Raw genomic sequence first — 16,538 nt, 5'->3', positions numbered from 1 at the left:
GAACAAGGCCCTGAACCCTCTTGGCTACGGGGGTGCTGTATAATAAATTAACATGTTTTCTGACCCCAGCGGCAGAAAAACTTCATTGTACTGTACACGTGTATATGCCAAATAAATGCATTCCATCTGCCCTAGATTGTTCTGGCATAGTTAAATTAATTATCTGATTTTTCTGAATAAATAATAAACAATAGCCCAATTATATTGCCACTACAAATGTAAGATCATAGATGAAGATCTACTATGTAAGTCATAGATGAAAATTGAGTACCTGTGTAATAAGGTGGACATAAGCATGTGTAAGTGTTCACTCCATCAATGCAGGTTGCTCCGTTCTCACAGTCATTGTCCTCACAGTCATCGATGTTGATCTCACAGCTATGGCCCTCAAATCCAAGAGGACATGAACAGCTGGGAAAGGAAACATAAAACTGTGAGGTAAAGCTTTTTACAACAACTTGAATTAAATCTATCATATATTATACTTCAAATAAATACATATGATCATGGATATATATATATATATATATATACGTATATATAGCTTTACAGCTTTTGGCAAAAGTATGTGGCACCTGATGCCTGAATGTCATATTAATGCACAGATTAATGCACTATTCAAGGAACATTTACTTACACAAGAGCATCAGTAAGGTCACTGAGGCTTGGTTTGAGTCTCAGACAGACTAACAGATAATAAAAGACAGTATTTTCTATGCTCCAGATTACAATGGCAATGTTCTTTACACCACTGTTTCTTACTGCTTTTCATAGAGGCACATTTAAAGTCACAGATCTTCACTGTGAGCGACTATACTGACAGTGCTCGTCTATCAAGAGTGTGTGATGTGTGGTTGACTTTATGTACCATATGTAAGTGAGTCCACTAGGTAAACAGGTTGTGTACAGAATTAAAATGCTTAAAACTATGCACTTGATGACATTAATCATAATGTACTGTATAATACATTAAAATCACATGTACCTGTAGCCATCCCCCTCTTCTGTAACATGGCATGTTCCACCGTTAGTACATGGGTTGCTGATGCAGGCATTGAGAGCTGTCTCACAGTTCCTTCCCTGTGTAAAGTGTTACCACATTAATTGGTTCCCAAAAGAAAATTTTCCACAACAAATCTAACACTACAAACAGATAAAAAATAATGAGGATCATTCAGCATAATTAACATAATCCACCTTCATAGGTGTGACTAATTACAAGTAATGGTACTGATGCTATATATATTCTACTGCTATAAATACTGTTAATTCTCTTGAACCTTCTATTGACTGACAAAACTTCAGCTGCAAAACTACAACAGTGTCTTTAGTTTGTTTTTGAGTGTTTTGCGAGCATCAAATTCTAAATTTGTTTGTATTTACCAAATCCAATGAAAGTGATCAGTATAAACATTGTAGTCAGTGGTACAAGAGCATTAACAAATCACACGCTTCTTTGTATTGCATTTTACAAAAGGTCCTTTGTAATTGCCATTGCCTCTCACCTTGTAGCCTTCTGTACAAGTGCACTTATAAAGTTCTGTTACGTCTGTGTGGCAGGTGCCATGGTGCAGACAGGGATTGGAGAGACATGGGTTACATTTAGCCAGGATGGATGTGTCCACATCACCTACAAAACAACCACACAACAAATTTAGTAATAGAAATAGTTCTACCAAATATGACATTTACACCATTTTCCCTTTACCACAAAGTAGCCAATAAGCCAAAATATTTTTATAAATGTAAAAAATATTTAAATATGGATTTAATTTTAAGTCCACATTTTAAACTCCAATTTTTCATGTCAGCTTACCATGGCACTCAAACTTCTTGGCAGGTGTGGTTAGAAGGAGCTTGCCCTCCATCTCTGGTGGCCCAGCACAGCGGGCTATGCCAGGCTCCTTATAGCCCGTCTTTACCCAGTCTGAGAGCCAGCGAAGGCGGCAGTCGCAGTAAAGAGGGTTGGCACCGATAGCCCTGAAAAAGTGACCATTCAATTAAGAACAACCTTATACCAATGAAATTATTTATAATAGTAGTCTGTTCAATACAATACATACAGTACGTTTCACAGATAACAAAAAAGTTGTTGTGGAGCACAGAAAGTAATAGGGTATATGTAATTCTTGATGATTCTCGTTGTCCAAGCACTTATTTAGAAGTGGACCCAAATACCAGCTACTAACAGGCTTTTGTCTATTTTTTTACCAAAGTCTGTACAGTATTTTGCCATGCTGCATTAGCATAAAAGTTGGCTTAGTAGTAATGATCAGAAAAAAGCATCTGATCAAGTTTTAGCCAATACAATTAAAATTGTACAAAAATTATTTTTAACACCACACTTATTTTCACAATGTTGTAATTTTAAAGCACATATCTAGTCAGTTGCTGCACCTTAGAGGTCTATTAAAACCAAATTGTGTCCATTCTTTAAATGAGATTTTATAAAACTCCAAAGTTTCATCAAAATCCATCAAAGTTTATCAATAATAAGTTGCAGCTGTCTGCACAACATGCCAGAATTCTGTCCTATTCTATTACATGTAATCTTTGAGTTACCACAAGAGGACACTATAGCACTGTTCATGAAATGTAATAGCACAGACCACAGAGGTGCAAAACCTGCACAGCAAACCAATAAATATTCAAAAGAGCCAATCATCATTCATCAGTGTCCAGGCACTAAATAGAAGATACATACATGCAAAATAGATACTACTGCCTCAGCTGCTTTTAATGTATTACATATTTTACCATGTTTACCAAAGGATGCACACTTCTGTGGTGTCACATTAAATAAGTGGTCAAAACTGGTACTCATCAAAACACTCAGACAATATAAATCAGTCTTAGAAACAGATATTTCACCAAAAATGTAAGTTTTATATTAATTCATTAAAGCATTAATGAGTTACAGATGTTCAAGCAGCAATATAAAACTAAATACTTATCTAGTTACATGCATTTACTTAATTTGCCAGAATTACATTGTATTTTTTCCATGCAAACTAAGTTTTCTTGTAATGTCCTAAAACATGAAACAGTTTAAATGTTCCTAAACATTTTAAGCAGCATGTTTAAAAAAATAAACCGTTTTAAGCGCCACCACTTTATCCCAAGTGACTCACAACTTGACCATATGCAATCCAAGTAATTTAAGAAAAGAATTTAAGAGAATGTTAAGTGGGCAACCTGGCAGGTTTGAGTTTGAACCAGCAACCATCTGATTACTAGGACAGAAGTGTATTTTCTAAAAGTTCAGTTCTTTTACCTGTGCTCTTTCCTCCACAGATACACTAGTGCAAGACTAGCACTGCTTACTACTACAATTACTAGAAGAACTATTCATAATAATAATACTAGTAATAGAAATAACAACTGGCAATCACTGGAGTGCAAGCACTAATTCATAAGATGTCCAAAATATTCTGATACCACAGAAAGTTTCATTAATAATTTACTGTTTAAAAAAGCATTTTATTTCAAATGTTGCTCCTCACTAAGTTGCCTGTTCAATTTAAATATAGAGAAAAACACGTATTGGATAAATTGTGGTCTTTTTGGTCCTTCCTCAGAATAGTAATAATAATAATAATAATAATAATTAATAACAGTAATAAATAATAATAATAATTACTAATTAATAATAATAATTAACAATAATTAATAATAATAATAATAATAATAATAAATAATAATAATTAACAATTATAATTAATAAAAATAATTAACAATAATAATAAATAATAGTAATAATTAATAATAATAATAATTAACAAGAAAAATTAATAATAATAATAATTATAATTTATTTATTAGGATTGTTATTATTATTTATTAGGATTTTAACGTCATGTTTTACACACTTTGGTTACATTCATGACAGACACGGTAGTTACTCGCAACACAAGATTCATCAGTTCACAAGTTTAATGTCAAACACAGTCATGAGCAATTTTGTATTTTCAATCAACCTGACTGCATGTCTTTGGACTGGGGGAGGAAACCGGAGCTCCCAGAGGAAACCCTTGCAGACACAGGGAGAACATGCAAACTCCACACAGAAAGGACTCGGACCGCCCCACCTGGGGATTGAACCCAGGACCTTCTTGCTGTGAGGAGACAGTGCTACCCACTGAGCCACCATGCCGCCTCTAATAATAATAATTATATATTATTATTATTATTATTAGTAGTAGTAGTAGTGTACTTTCTATTTAGGTTTTATAAATGAAATGAAATAAATGAAATATTCCTTATTTTTTAAAATATACCATTTACTAATAATGTATGCTTATAATCCTTTCCTGCATGCTGTTTAATCCACTTCTGGTCAATATCATGTTCACAGGTTGAAATAATTATGTCTCTTTTGTAAGCCAGTGCCAATAACTGAGCCTGAACTTTATAATCCTTTTAAACCTGAGACTTCTTTACACTCAATAAAATGCAGAAATACAAAAAGAACTACAGAAATACAAAGTACAAAGACAACACAAAAACTGCTCGAACATGCAAACATGCCAGTCCACACGCACATAAAGATCTCAGCATATGCAGGAAAACACATGGTCAGAATATGTGGGAGCCACTGAGGGAGGACACACAGTGACCAGTGCTGAGTACAGAAACCACAGACCACAGAATTTCTACGCTATGTGAGGTGCCTCTGACAAAGTGACAGTTAAAGAGCAGTGTGTGTGTGTGTGTGTGTGTGTGTGTGTGTGTGTGTGTGTGTGTGTGTGTGTGTGTGTGTGTGTGTGTGTGTGGAATACTCACAGGTGAGACAGAGTCAGTGCATCACTGAACATGCCATCTGGAAGCTCCGAGATGTCATTACCATGCAGAGACCTAAACCATGGACAATAAAACATAAATAAACTTACATACCATTTTATCAGCTCCACTTACCATATAGAAGCACTTTGTAGTTCTACAATTACTGACTGTAGTCCATCTATTTCTCTACATACTTTTTTTGCATGAAGTGAAGCTGATAAAATGGACAGTGAGTGTAGAAACAAGGAGGTGGTTTTAATGTTATGGCTGATCAGTGTATATTACATATTTCCCAATAATACATTCTTTAGTATGTCCTAACTAAACTCTGACTCTTGCTTCCTCTCATTGTTTATTTTCTTTCCTCACGGTTGCTGTTCCTAATTTCGACACCTGTCACTGGTGCCGGGGCAGAACTTAGGCTGGGATTTTTGAGCCGCGGTCTTGGCGGCAAGATTGCTTGGAATTCACCGGAGCAGAGTGTTGGGTTACATTGGATGAACCGCATTCATCTGGCTTCATCTGGTGAGTGAGTGAGTGCGCGAGTGAACGAGAGAGTGAGAGTTTCTCTCTCATCTTTCATTGGGCGATTAGGTGACAAGACGAAAGCGGGCTTAATGGCTGTAAAACAATATGACCAGCCTAATCCAGCAGGTCATTACTACGTGATGACCAAACCGGAGAGTGCTAGCTACTCCTTTATTCTCTCTCGCTGTATCTTGTTCCTCACTGGACAGGGTGTGAAGTTCACCTTCCTTTCCCGAAAGGCCAATTAACAGCCTGTTAATACCAAATCAAAACCACATCCCGGTCAGATCCAGGCACCTCGGCTCAGGCGGGCGCAAAGCCAGAACAGGTTTATTATATTCTGCTCTCGTCCCAATTCCTGTAAAACTACAAGAAGGTGAAGGTTTACGATCACTTTAGCACCTAGGTGCTGCTTTTGCGATGGCTAGCTCAGCCTTTTAAGCCTGGTGACTTTGAACTCCAGAGCCCTTTTGAGTCTCGGAGCGGACTGTAAAACGGGTACGTCGCGCCGCACGTTATTTAAGCGAAACGGCGGGAAGAAAAGGTGCCCATTGATATTTTATGGAAAGTCTTTGAAGAACCAGACTTGCTATAAAGAGATCAAAAGTTGCCTCTTTTTTCTGGATCTAAATTACAAAAAACAATAGGGTGGTCCACAATATAGTGGCTCTAAGGATGGGGGGTGCAGTTTTAAGATTTTTTGGGGGGGATACACTGCACAGTAAAGCTGATTTTAACTAACAGAACAAACACCATGGCTGATTTATTACCATCAAAGCCTTAGGGTAGAGCCTATAATTGCTAATGATTTTGGTTTTAGGCGTCATTTAGCCATGGGTGTAAATGTGGCTTTGTCGCCGGCTGTCAGAACGCATGTCTGGTCGGCCACATGTCATGAGTCTGCCGAGAACCCTCCTCCCCACTTCCCCCCATCTGTCATAAAGTCCTGGTTTTTTTCCCTGTCCCATGTACGCAGAAGGTTTTTGACTTAACTTCTCTCTGAAGTGCATTTTGGCAACCGTTTCTGCTCACTTTCCTTTCTCTTCACTACAATACCTCTAGGATCAGATACAGACCACCTTCTAAGGGTAGAAACAGTGTCCCCGGTTATGGTTGGTTTTGAAAGATTTAGGGGGGATCCTATGAAGCATGTGAGTAGAAAAACTGTTCTGGAATTAGAGTCTGTCTGGCAGTATAACTTTATCTAGGCTATAAAAACTATATAAACCTAGTAGAATCAACTCAATTGGAAAGCGGTAGGCCACACATGCTTAGAGAACTGCCTGTCCTTGTAGGAGTAACGAACTGCCTGTACAAGGACCGTCTGTTTCTATGGACAATGGCAAATGTTGGCTGCAGAGGTCGCAAACCAAAAAAAAATGAGTTGCAGAGAAAAATAATAATTAAATAAACAGATTTTAACCCCCCATGTGGAGGCTTTACATTACATCTTGTAAACCATAGTGGGACCAGATTGCCACAAGTATATTTCATTTTGTTTTTTGTTTTGATGCATTGTTTGTGTTGTCTGGGTCGCAGTAAAAATCATGGACAAAATGTGGGTCACTTGATAAAAAGTGTAAAGTTCACTGGTATTGGATTCTAGGGCATTATTTTAACATTATTAATGTAAATAATGGGGATGTTTCTGATTATCTGAGCCAACTTTCTTAGTTCCAGTAAAGTGAAACTTGATGCAACCGTATAGAATGACATTTATATATTTCATATTTATATTCTGTGTTTCTGAAAATGTAAAGGACAGAAGGGACAGTGGCAGCCTAGTGGGTAGAGCTTTGGGCTTTCAACCGGAAGATTGGCGGTTCAAATCCAGGCTCTGCTATGCAGCCAATGTTGGGTCCTTGAGCAAGGCCCTTAACCCTGTCTGCTCCAGGGGCGCCGTACGATGGCTGACCCTGCGCTCTGACCCTAGCTTCCAAACAAGCTGGGATATGCGAAGAAAGAATTTAATTGTACTGAACACCTGTATATGTATATATGACAAATAAAGGATATCTCTCTATCTTAGAAGGAAATGGTTTGTTGACTCTTCGCTCAACACCAATGGAGTCAGTTTTGACACATTGCCTATTATTAATGCCTGTTTGCATTCTATATTCCTAAATTAAGCAGCAAATTAAAGGCCAATTCCATCATATATTAATGATCATAAACCTGGCATGAACATCTGGACAAGTAGTGTGTTCATTTCTAATCTACACATTTTCATTGGTACCAGTTTTTAGCACTGGACTAAGTATGAATGCTTGGAAAGTGTCAGTGTGTTGGAGTATTACATACAGCAGACGGAGGGAACGAAGGCCTAAAAAAGCAAGTGACGGAATGCAGCGAAGTGAGTTGTAACTCAAGATCCTGTTGATGAAGCAGAGAAAAAGTTGTTCAGTTAAAGATTTGCAGTTTCTTTACATACAGCTGATTCAAAACATATTCAGAGCCCTTAAATTTGACTTTAAATGAATATAATTGCCATGTTTAATTACCCATAATGATGAAGTGAAATTTTTTTTTAAAAATGAATTAAAATAAAAAAAATAAAATATATTTTTTACAGTAGTATTTAGACACTAATACATGGTAAAAGTTGTTTTTGCAATGTCTATAGCTTCAAATCTTCTTGGATATGTTTCTACACCTTGATTTGGGTAGTTTATCCCATTCTTAATGGCAAATCCTTTGAAGCTTAAGCAGATTTGATTGGACAGTGAGTATCTGTGAACTTCCAGCTTTAGGTCGCTCCACAGGTCTGGGCTTTAGTTGAGCTGTTCAAGGACATTCAGAAACTTGCCCCAAAACCACTCCAGCGCTACTTTGGCTAAATACTTGGGGTCATTCACATGTTGAAAGGTGACTTGTCAGGCCAGTCTAAACTTGTGTATGCTCTGTATGAGGATGTTTCTGTATTTGGCTGCATTCATTCGTCTCTCAGTTCTTTCCAGTATTCCTGCCCCCATCACTGAGAAGAAGCCCCATGACATGATGTTGCCATTGTGTCTACAATGCTTTTTCTCTGCTGTTAAGCAAACTCCAAGTGGGTCATTATATGCCTTATAAATAAGAAATCTTCTGTGTTGTCTGGTTTAAGGAGTGCTGCAGAGATAGAGGTCTGTTCAACAGGTCCCTTTATTCATTTACTCATATATATATATATATATATATATATATACAGTGTATCACAAAAGTGAGTACACCCCTCACATTTCTGCAAATATTTTATTATATATTTTCATGGGACAACACTATAGACATGAAACTTGGATATAACTTAGAGTAGTCAGTGTACAACTTGTATAGCAGTGTAGTTTTACTGTCTTCTGAAAATAACTCAACACACAGCCATTAATGTCTAAATGGCTGGCAACATAAGTGAGTACACCCCACAGTGAACATGTCCAAATTGTGCCCAAAGTGTCAATATTTTCTGTGACCACCATTATTATCCAGCACTGCCTTAACCCTCCTGGGCATGGAATTCACCAGAGCTGCACAGGTTGCTACTGGAATCCTCTTCCACTCCTCCATGATGACATCACGGAGCTGGTGGATGTTAGACACCTTGATCTCCTCCACCTTCCACTTGAGGATGCGCCACAGGTGCTCAATTGGGTTTAGTCCATTACCTTTACCTTCAGCTTCCTCAGCAAGGCAGTTGTCATCTTGGAGGTTGTGTTTGGGGTCGTTATCCTGTTGGAAAGGGAGGTTTTCGAAGGGAGGGGATCATGCTCTGTTTCAGAATGTCACAGTACATGTTGAAATTCATGTTTCCCTCAATGAACTGCAGCTCCCCAGTGCCAGCAACACTCATGCAGCCCAAGACCATGATGCTACCACCACCATGCTTGACTGTAGGCAAGATACAGTTGTCTTGGTACTTCTCACCAGGGCGCCGCCACACATGCTGGACACCATCTGAGCCAAACAAGTTTATCTTGGTCTCGTCAGACCACAGGGCATTCCAGTAATCCATGTTCTTGGACTGCTTGTCTTCAGCAAACTGTTTGCGGGCTTTCTTGTGCGTCAGCTTCCTTCTGGGATGACGACCATGCAGACCGAGTTGATGCAGTGTGCGGCGTATGGTCTGAGCACTGACAGGCTGACCTCCCACGTCTTCAACCTCTGCAGCAATGCTGGCAGCACTCATGTGTCTATTTTTTAAAGCCAACCTCTGGATATGACGCCAAACACGTGGACTCAACTTCTTTGGTCGACCCTGGCGAAGCCTGTTCCGAGTGGAACCTGTCCTGGAAAACCGCTGTATGACCTTGGCCACCATGCTGTAGCTCAGTTTCAGGGTGTTAGCAATCTTCTTATAGCCCAGGCCATCTTTGTGGAGAGCAACAATTCTATTTCTCACATCCTCAGAGAGTTCTTTGCCATGAGGTGCCATGTTGAATATCCAGTGGCCAGTATGAGAGAATTGTACCCAAAACACCAAATTTAACAGCCCTGCTCCCCATTTACACCTGGGACCTTGACACATGACACCAGGGAGGGACAACGACACATTTGGGCACAATTTGGACATGTTCACTGTGGGGTGTACTCACTTATGTTGCCAGCTATTTAGACATTAATGGCTGTGTGTTGAGTTATTTTCAGAAGACAGTAAATCTACACTGCTATACAAGCTATACACACTGACTACTCTAAGTTATATCCAAGTTTCATGTCTATAGTGTTGTCCCATGAAAAGATATAATGAAATATTTGCAGAAATGTGAGGGGTGTACTCACTTTTGTGATACACTGTATATATATATACACTGATCAGGCATAACATTATGACCATTATATATACTTGTTTCTACACTCACTGTCCATTTTATCAGCTCCACTTACCATATAAAAGCACTTTGTAGTTCTACAATTACTGACTGTAGTCCATCTGTTTCTCTGCATGCTTTGTTAGCCCCCTTTCATGCTGTTCTTCAATGGTCAGGACTCTCCCAGGACCACTACAGAGTAGGTATTACTTGGGTGGTGGATCATTCTCAGCACTGCAGTGACACTGACATGGTGGTGGTGTGTTAGTGTGTGTTGTGCTGGTATGAGTGGATAAGACACAGCCTGCTGATGGAGTTTTTAAACACATCACTGCTGGACTGAGAATAGTCCACCAACCAAAATAATGGACACGGTATTTAAAAACTCCAGCAGCGCTGCTGTGTCTGATCCAGTCATACCAGCACAACACACACTAACACACCACCACCATGTCAGTGTCACTGCAGTGTTGAGAATGATCCACCACCTAAATAATACCTGCTCTGTGGTGGTCCTGACCATTAAAAAACAGCATGAAAGCAGGCTAAAACAGTATGTAGAGAAACAGAGGGACTACAGTCAGTAATTGTAGAACTACAAAGTGCTTCTATATGGTAAGTGGAGCTGATAAAATGGACAGCAAGTGTAGAAACAAAAAGGTTGTCATAATGTTATGCCTCATCGGTTAGACACTGATCATAAACTCTTAAATCATAAACATGCATCAAATGCTTCAGGTAATGTTCAAATCAAACATTACAATTGGGAGAAACGGCCTCCTCAGTACCAGGCGATTCATACATATGATACAAATGTGGTGAATACAGATCTGTATTCATTAAAATGCTGAAGTATTCCTTTAAAACATGACCTAGCCACAAAAAGCAGCACATATTTGGCCACACTATACTTAAGACAATGATTGAAAAATGATGTAAACTTACAGGGTGGTAAGCTGGCTCATGTTGGCGAAGGAAACGTTTGTCAAAGTGTTGATTTTGTTGTTGCTCAGGTCGCTATGAAGAAAAACAAACAGGCAGATTATAAGTTTCAACCACCACACACTTCCTCCACAACTTTATGTTCTTTCATCTTAATACAATGATATAGCCAGGCAGCGAGAAACACTCACACCAGCTGCAGATACTTGAAGGTGGCAAGCTCTTTTGGCACCGCGCTGAATTGGTTGCCGTCCAGGTACCTGCGGAGAGAAGCAGTCACGGTTAAATGGCACATCTCTTCCCATACCGTCAGTGCAAAAATATCTTTCTCTTCCAGAACAAAAGGCTCAGAGAACGTCCAACGCTCGCAGGGAGGGTCAGAATAGGTTGTTTTTCTTGGCAACTGGTGCCTGGGTAGTATTTGGGAAAGGGAGTAGAAGTGTGGATTAATGTTAATAGTGATGATTATTTTATTTACTGATCATGAATTTAAAATAGAGGTTAGTGTATGTGAAAAAAGTAAAGTACATGATCCATAATGCAATTAGCAGACGCTTTTATCCTAAGTGACTTACTGTATTGTGACAGTATGCTGTCTAAGCAATTGAGGGTAAATAACCTTGCTCAAGGGCCCAACAGTGACAACCTGGCAGTGGTAGGGCTTGAACCAATGACCTTTTAATTACTAATCCAGTAGCTTACCCACTTGGCTTCAACTGCCTAACAATATTTAGTTTTTGGTAGCAACTTGCCATCAAAACAATGCAATCATCCAGTATTTAAAAGTGAATCATTTAAAAAATCACCCTTATAAATATACATTAAATAAACACCATAATTATTGTATTTTATTTTGTCTTGATCAGGGTCGTAGCAGGTCCGGTAATACCAAGAAACACTGGGCACAAGGCAGAAATACCCTAAACTCCTTGAGACATAACCAACCATGTCTGTGTGAACTCTTGGCTAGCCGACAGCACAGCTGAGATTCTGACCCGATCTCAGTAATGGTTTCGTTTCACCAGGAAACAGTGGGCACAAGGCAGGAATACCCTGAATGTGGCGCCAATCCATTAACAAGCTTTGGTCAGCCCTTCCTCCTTGAGACAGCCAGCACCACCTGAGCACCAACCAATTAATAACTAATTAATTAATAACTAACAACTAATTAACTAAAAAAGGGCGGCACGGTGGCTAAGTGGGTAGCCTAACTGTCGCCTCACAGCAAGAAGGTTCTGGGTTCGATCCCCAGGCGGGGTGGTCCGGGTCCTTTCTGTGCAGAGTTTGCACGATCTCCCCGTGTCTGGTGGGTTTCCTCCGGGAGCTCCAGTTTCCTCCCACAGTCCAAAAACATGCAGCCAGGTTAACTGGAGACACTAAATTGCCCTATAGGTGAATGGGTGTGTACGTGTGTGTGTGTGTGTGTGTATGTAAGTGTGTTTGCCCTGCGATGGACTGGCACCCCATCCAGGGTGTTGCTGTGTGCCTTGCGCCCATTGAAAAGCTGGGATAGGCTCCAGCACCCCCCCGCGACCCTGATTGGATAAGCGGTTAAGAAAGTGAGAGTGAGTGAGAGTGAGTAATTAAAAAGCATCACATATAATGTACTTACAATAATTATATAATCGAATAAATATATTTTTTATATATTATTTAATCTAAATATAATTTTTGTTTCATGATTCATCAATTTTAAGTAATTTTTTTTTCTAGAAATACTATTAAATTTTTATTTTTGTTTTAAATACTGCAAGTACATTTGATTTTAGTATCACTCAAATCAACCATACAAGCACGTATTTATGTTCTATTTATGTGTTTTTTATCATTTTAGTTAAAATTGTCCCTTGACAAAATAAAAGTGTCTCACATTTAACCATCACCATGCTGATCCGTGAGTGTCAGTATTGTATAGATCTGTCTGGATGATAGATGGCATGTATTTTGCCGTTTCTGCTTGTAGAATCTGCCACTCCCACACACACCCTTCGCAATGGGCAATTTGGATCCCCTGTCCTGCTGTGCCCCACCTACCGCCCTACCCTGCATTTATTTTGCTCCGCATAGCACAATACAGGTCACTGGGGTGGTTGTCAAAGTGCAGCAGGTGTTCCAAAATCAACAGACTCGGTTTTACCCCATTGTTCTTGACAAGAGAGATGGAACGAGGGCGTACAAAGATTTTCTGGTTCGGGGTTATAACAGTGCTCGTGGAGCAGAAGGATGGCTGCTCCCCAAGATGAAAGCAGCACACCTGGACAACACATGCTCACCATCACTGACAGCACCTGTATTGGAAATGACAAGTTGGTCTGGATTAAGGGCCTTCGGGGCAGGCTGAGGGAAAGCAGTACGCATGAGTATCCGCAAGACCTTGTCCTCATCACTCCTGCTCATCAGCATGTAATTTTGAATACTTTCAAGCAGTGGCGTCGTTCCCAATTGCCTGCGGTTCTTTGGCCCTGAGCACCTGAATGACATCAGCTCTAGCTCCAAAACTCCTGGGAGGCTTACTCTGAGGAATGTGGCTATTTATTGTTCTCTCTGTCTCATGTTTATAGCAAAACCAGCCACTAAAAACTACAAGAAAGGAATTGAGAAAAGCCACATACATGTACACTTCTCAATGAAAACAGAATTTTCAGGAGGCGTCCAGATTTTTACTGTACATGTCTAGCTCCTTTCCTAGATCCGTATGGTGTTTGAGAATGTTCTTAGACAAGCCAATCCTTTTATTAGTATTTTATAATCTCTACATACCATACAGATTAACTTTGTGGGTATATAATTACTGACTGTAGCCCATCTGCTGGCCTGTATACTATGTCACTTCCCTAATGGTGCACCCACTGTCCAGATGATGTCTAAGTCAGTGGACCACCCTCAGCACTGCAATAATATGAACATGGTAATGACACGGTAGTGTGTGGTTCTGGCAGGAGTGCATCAGGTGCAGTGGTGTGGATTTTAAACACATCACCACCCTAGGCCTTAGATAAATACAATGAATGCAAAGGAAATCGCTATCTGATGCCTTAAGTGCCACCTGACAATCATTATAAAACTTAGCTGGGTACGTCCAACCAAGCAATGATCTGACCATTTAAACGTATTGTGTAAATATCAGCTGTAGTGAGCATCAGTGAAAGAAATGTACTCACAGCTCGGTCACATTGCGCGGGATACCCTTGGGGAGAGCGTGAAGGTGCTTGTTGCTACAACGCACAACCGTCTCCAGGCAAGTGCACTCGCTTGGGCACTGCGGGCGCGGCACACAGCTCGCATCGTCTTGACCTGTGCCATAACAGAAAGAGAAGGAAAGTGGTCAGTACATGTGAGTTATAGAAAGAACACATTTTGTTAGATATAAAAAAACACATTTTGTTTTAGCAAAAACTCTGGTCCAGTCAAGAAGTCAATACAGCAGGTTTTTTTGTCCTTGTAAAGAGTAGTTACTTAGTCTCCTTGTGACCTGGATTGAGTCTTTGATGAGCAAAGATGGCCAGAAAGATTGGAAGGGATTTGCATATTTCTCCCTCTACAGTGCATAATATCATTAAACGATTCAAGGAAACAGGAGGAATTTCAGTGCGTAAAGGCCAAGGTCACAAGCTTAAGCTGAACACCTGTGATCTTCGATCCCTCAGACGGCACTGCATCAAGAACCACCACTCAACAATAGCTGATATAACCACATGGGTGAGGGATTACTTTGGCAAACCTTTGTCAAGCTCTACAATACAGAGTTACATGCACAAATGCCACTTAGTACTTTACTGTGCAAAAATGAAGCAATATGTTAACCATGTCCAGAAGCGGCGTCGATTCTCTGGGCTCTGAGGCATCTAGGATGGACCATCACACAGTTGAAATGTGTATTGTAGTCAGATGAATCCGAATTCAGGTCTTTTTTGGAAAAAAATGGATGCCGTGTGCTCCGGACCAAAGACGAAAAGGACCATCCAGACTGTTATCATGTTATCAGCAACAAGTCCAAAAGCCAGGGTCTGTCATGGTATGGGGTGTCAGTGCCCTTGGCAAAGGTTATTTACACTTCTGTGATGGCAGCATTAATGCAGAAAAATACATTGAGATCTTAGAGCGACATATGCTGCCCTCCACAAAACCACATGCTGCACACATTACAACGGCATGGCTGCAGAAGAAGAGGGTACAGGTACTGGACTGGCCTGCCTGCAGTTCTGATCTGTCCCCAATACAGAATGTGTGGAGAATTTTGAAACGAAAAATGTGACAATGACGACCCCGTACTGTTGTACATCTTAAGACGTGTTTGCAGGAAAAACAGGACAAAATAGAAGCTGAAACACTAAATCACTTGGTCTCCTCGGTGCCAAAATGTCTTTTAAGTGTGGTGAAAAGGAATGGCAACATTACAAAGTGGCAAATGCTTTACTGTCCCAACTTTTTTTGGAATGTGTTGCAGGTCTGAAATGCAGGAATGAATGTTTATTATAAATTGAGCAGACAAAACATGAAATATCTTGGGTTTAAACTGTAAAATGTAAAATGTAGTCAAAGTAAATGTAAGAAACACTGTGTTTTTTATTATTTGCATTTTACATGCTGTCCCAACTTTTTCTGATTTGGGATTGACTCTGCAGACTTTGCTACAATAGCTTCTAGCCTCTTACTAATGACCCACTCTTGTGTGGAACTACAAAGGTTCCCACAACTACAGCAAATGGATTAAAATGAGCCTTGCTTCCTCCAGTGGAAACACTTAAACATTTCCTGATCCCTGAAAAAAATGACTATAAAGTGACCATAAATTATGAGCAGGATCACAACTGAACCAGCAAATTCATCCTCACACCTCTTCCATCCAAACGATACATTTAGCTTTTTCTGGGGTTCGAGTTCAACCGTAACTGATATTTTTACCTTCCTCACAGCGGAAATCTGGCAGAGCCACGTCCTGTAGCGGAATCTCCTTAAGGAAAGCAGGTCGCTGACAACGCGGGTTGCCTGTGACGATCTTGCGACTCCGCAGCCAGTCGCCCAACCACGCCAGCCTGCAGTCGCAGTTAAAGGAGTTGGCCAACAAGTTCCTGCCAGGGAAATAGAAATGAAATGGAATTACATGACAGAGAATTCTAAGCTAGAGAGTCTGTAATGAAAACCAGCGTCTTTGCTTTATCTGTTCCATCTGCTGCCAGAGCAGATTCAGATGAATTAGAAATTCTACACTAATGCTAAATCGCTGGGATTGCCTGAACAGATTGGGTAAAAAAAGCAGCAGGTTGCTCGAGGCCAGTTTAAAGGTGCGCCAGAATTTTTTGTAAAGTGGAAAGTAGATCATACAGGGTTGAGAGAGTTTGTAGGGTATCGAAAGCTCCGGGCGAGATGGTGGTCAGCTGGTTGTCGTAGAGGGACAGCAGACGAACGTTGTGCAGGCCGGTGAAACTGTTGTTATGGATGCAGCTAATGCGGTTGTTCCGGAGCATTCTGAGAACAGAAAATGAAATCCTTTTATTCTAGCAG

At 40.1% G+C, this 16,538-nt stretch overlaps 1 protein-coding gene across 1 annotated transcript in view; it reads right to left on the bottom strand.

The window, feature by feature from the left end:
- Positions 1–16,538, bottom strand: part of slit1a (slit homolog 1a (Drosophila)) — a 156,967-nt gene that overhangs the window by 11,169 nt on the left and 129,260 nt on the right. The window contains exons 19-29 of the mRNA XM_063008184.1: positions 16,359–16,502; positions 15,939–16,105; positions 14,195–14,327; positions 11,225–11,293; positions 11,037–11,108; positions 7,612–7,683; positions 4,783–4,854; positions 1,817–1,980; positions 1,506–1,630; positions 986–1,080; positions 272–411 (exon numbers count right to left, since the gene is read on the bottom strand). Coding sequence (XP_062864254.1) covers positions 272–411; positions 986–1,080; positions 1,506–1,630; positions 1,817–1,980; positions 4,783–4,854; positions 7,612–7,683; positions 11,037–11,108; positions 11,225–11,293; positions 14,195–14,327; positions 15,939–16,105; positions 16,359–16,502 — 1,253 coding nt within the window. The remainder of the gene's footprint in view (positions 1–271; positions 412–985; positions 1,081–1,505; positions 1,631–1,816; positions 1,981–4,782; positions 4,855–7,611; positions 7,684–11,036; positions 11,109–11,224; positions 11,294–14,194; positions 14,328–15,938; positions 16,106–16,358; positions 16,503–16,538) is intronic.

The sequence above is a fragment of the Trichomycterus rosablanca genome, chromosome 14 (assembly GCF_030014385.1).
Source record: "Trichomycterus rosablanca isolate fTriRos1 chromosome 14, fTriRos1.hap1, whole genome shotgun sequence".
Taxonomy (NCBI): domain Eukaryota; kingdom Metazoa; phylum Chordata; class Actinopteri; order Siluriformes; family Trichomycteridae; genus Trichomycterus; species Trichomycterus rosablanca.
The sequence above is the reverse complement of the archived record's forward strand: the minus strand, read 5'-3'. Positions and strand labels throughout refer to the sequence as shown.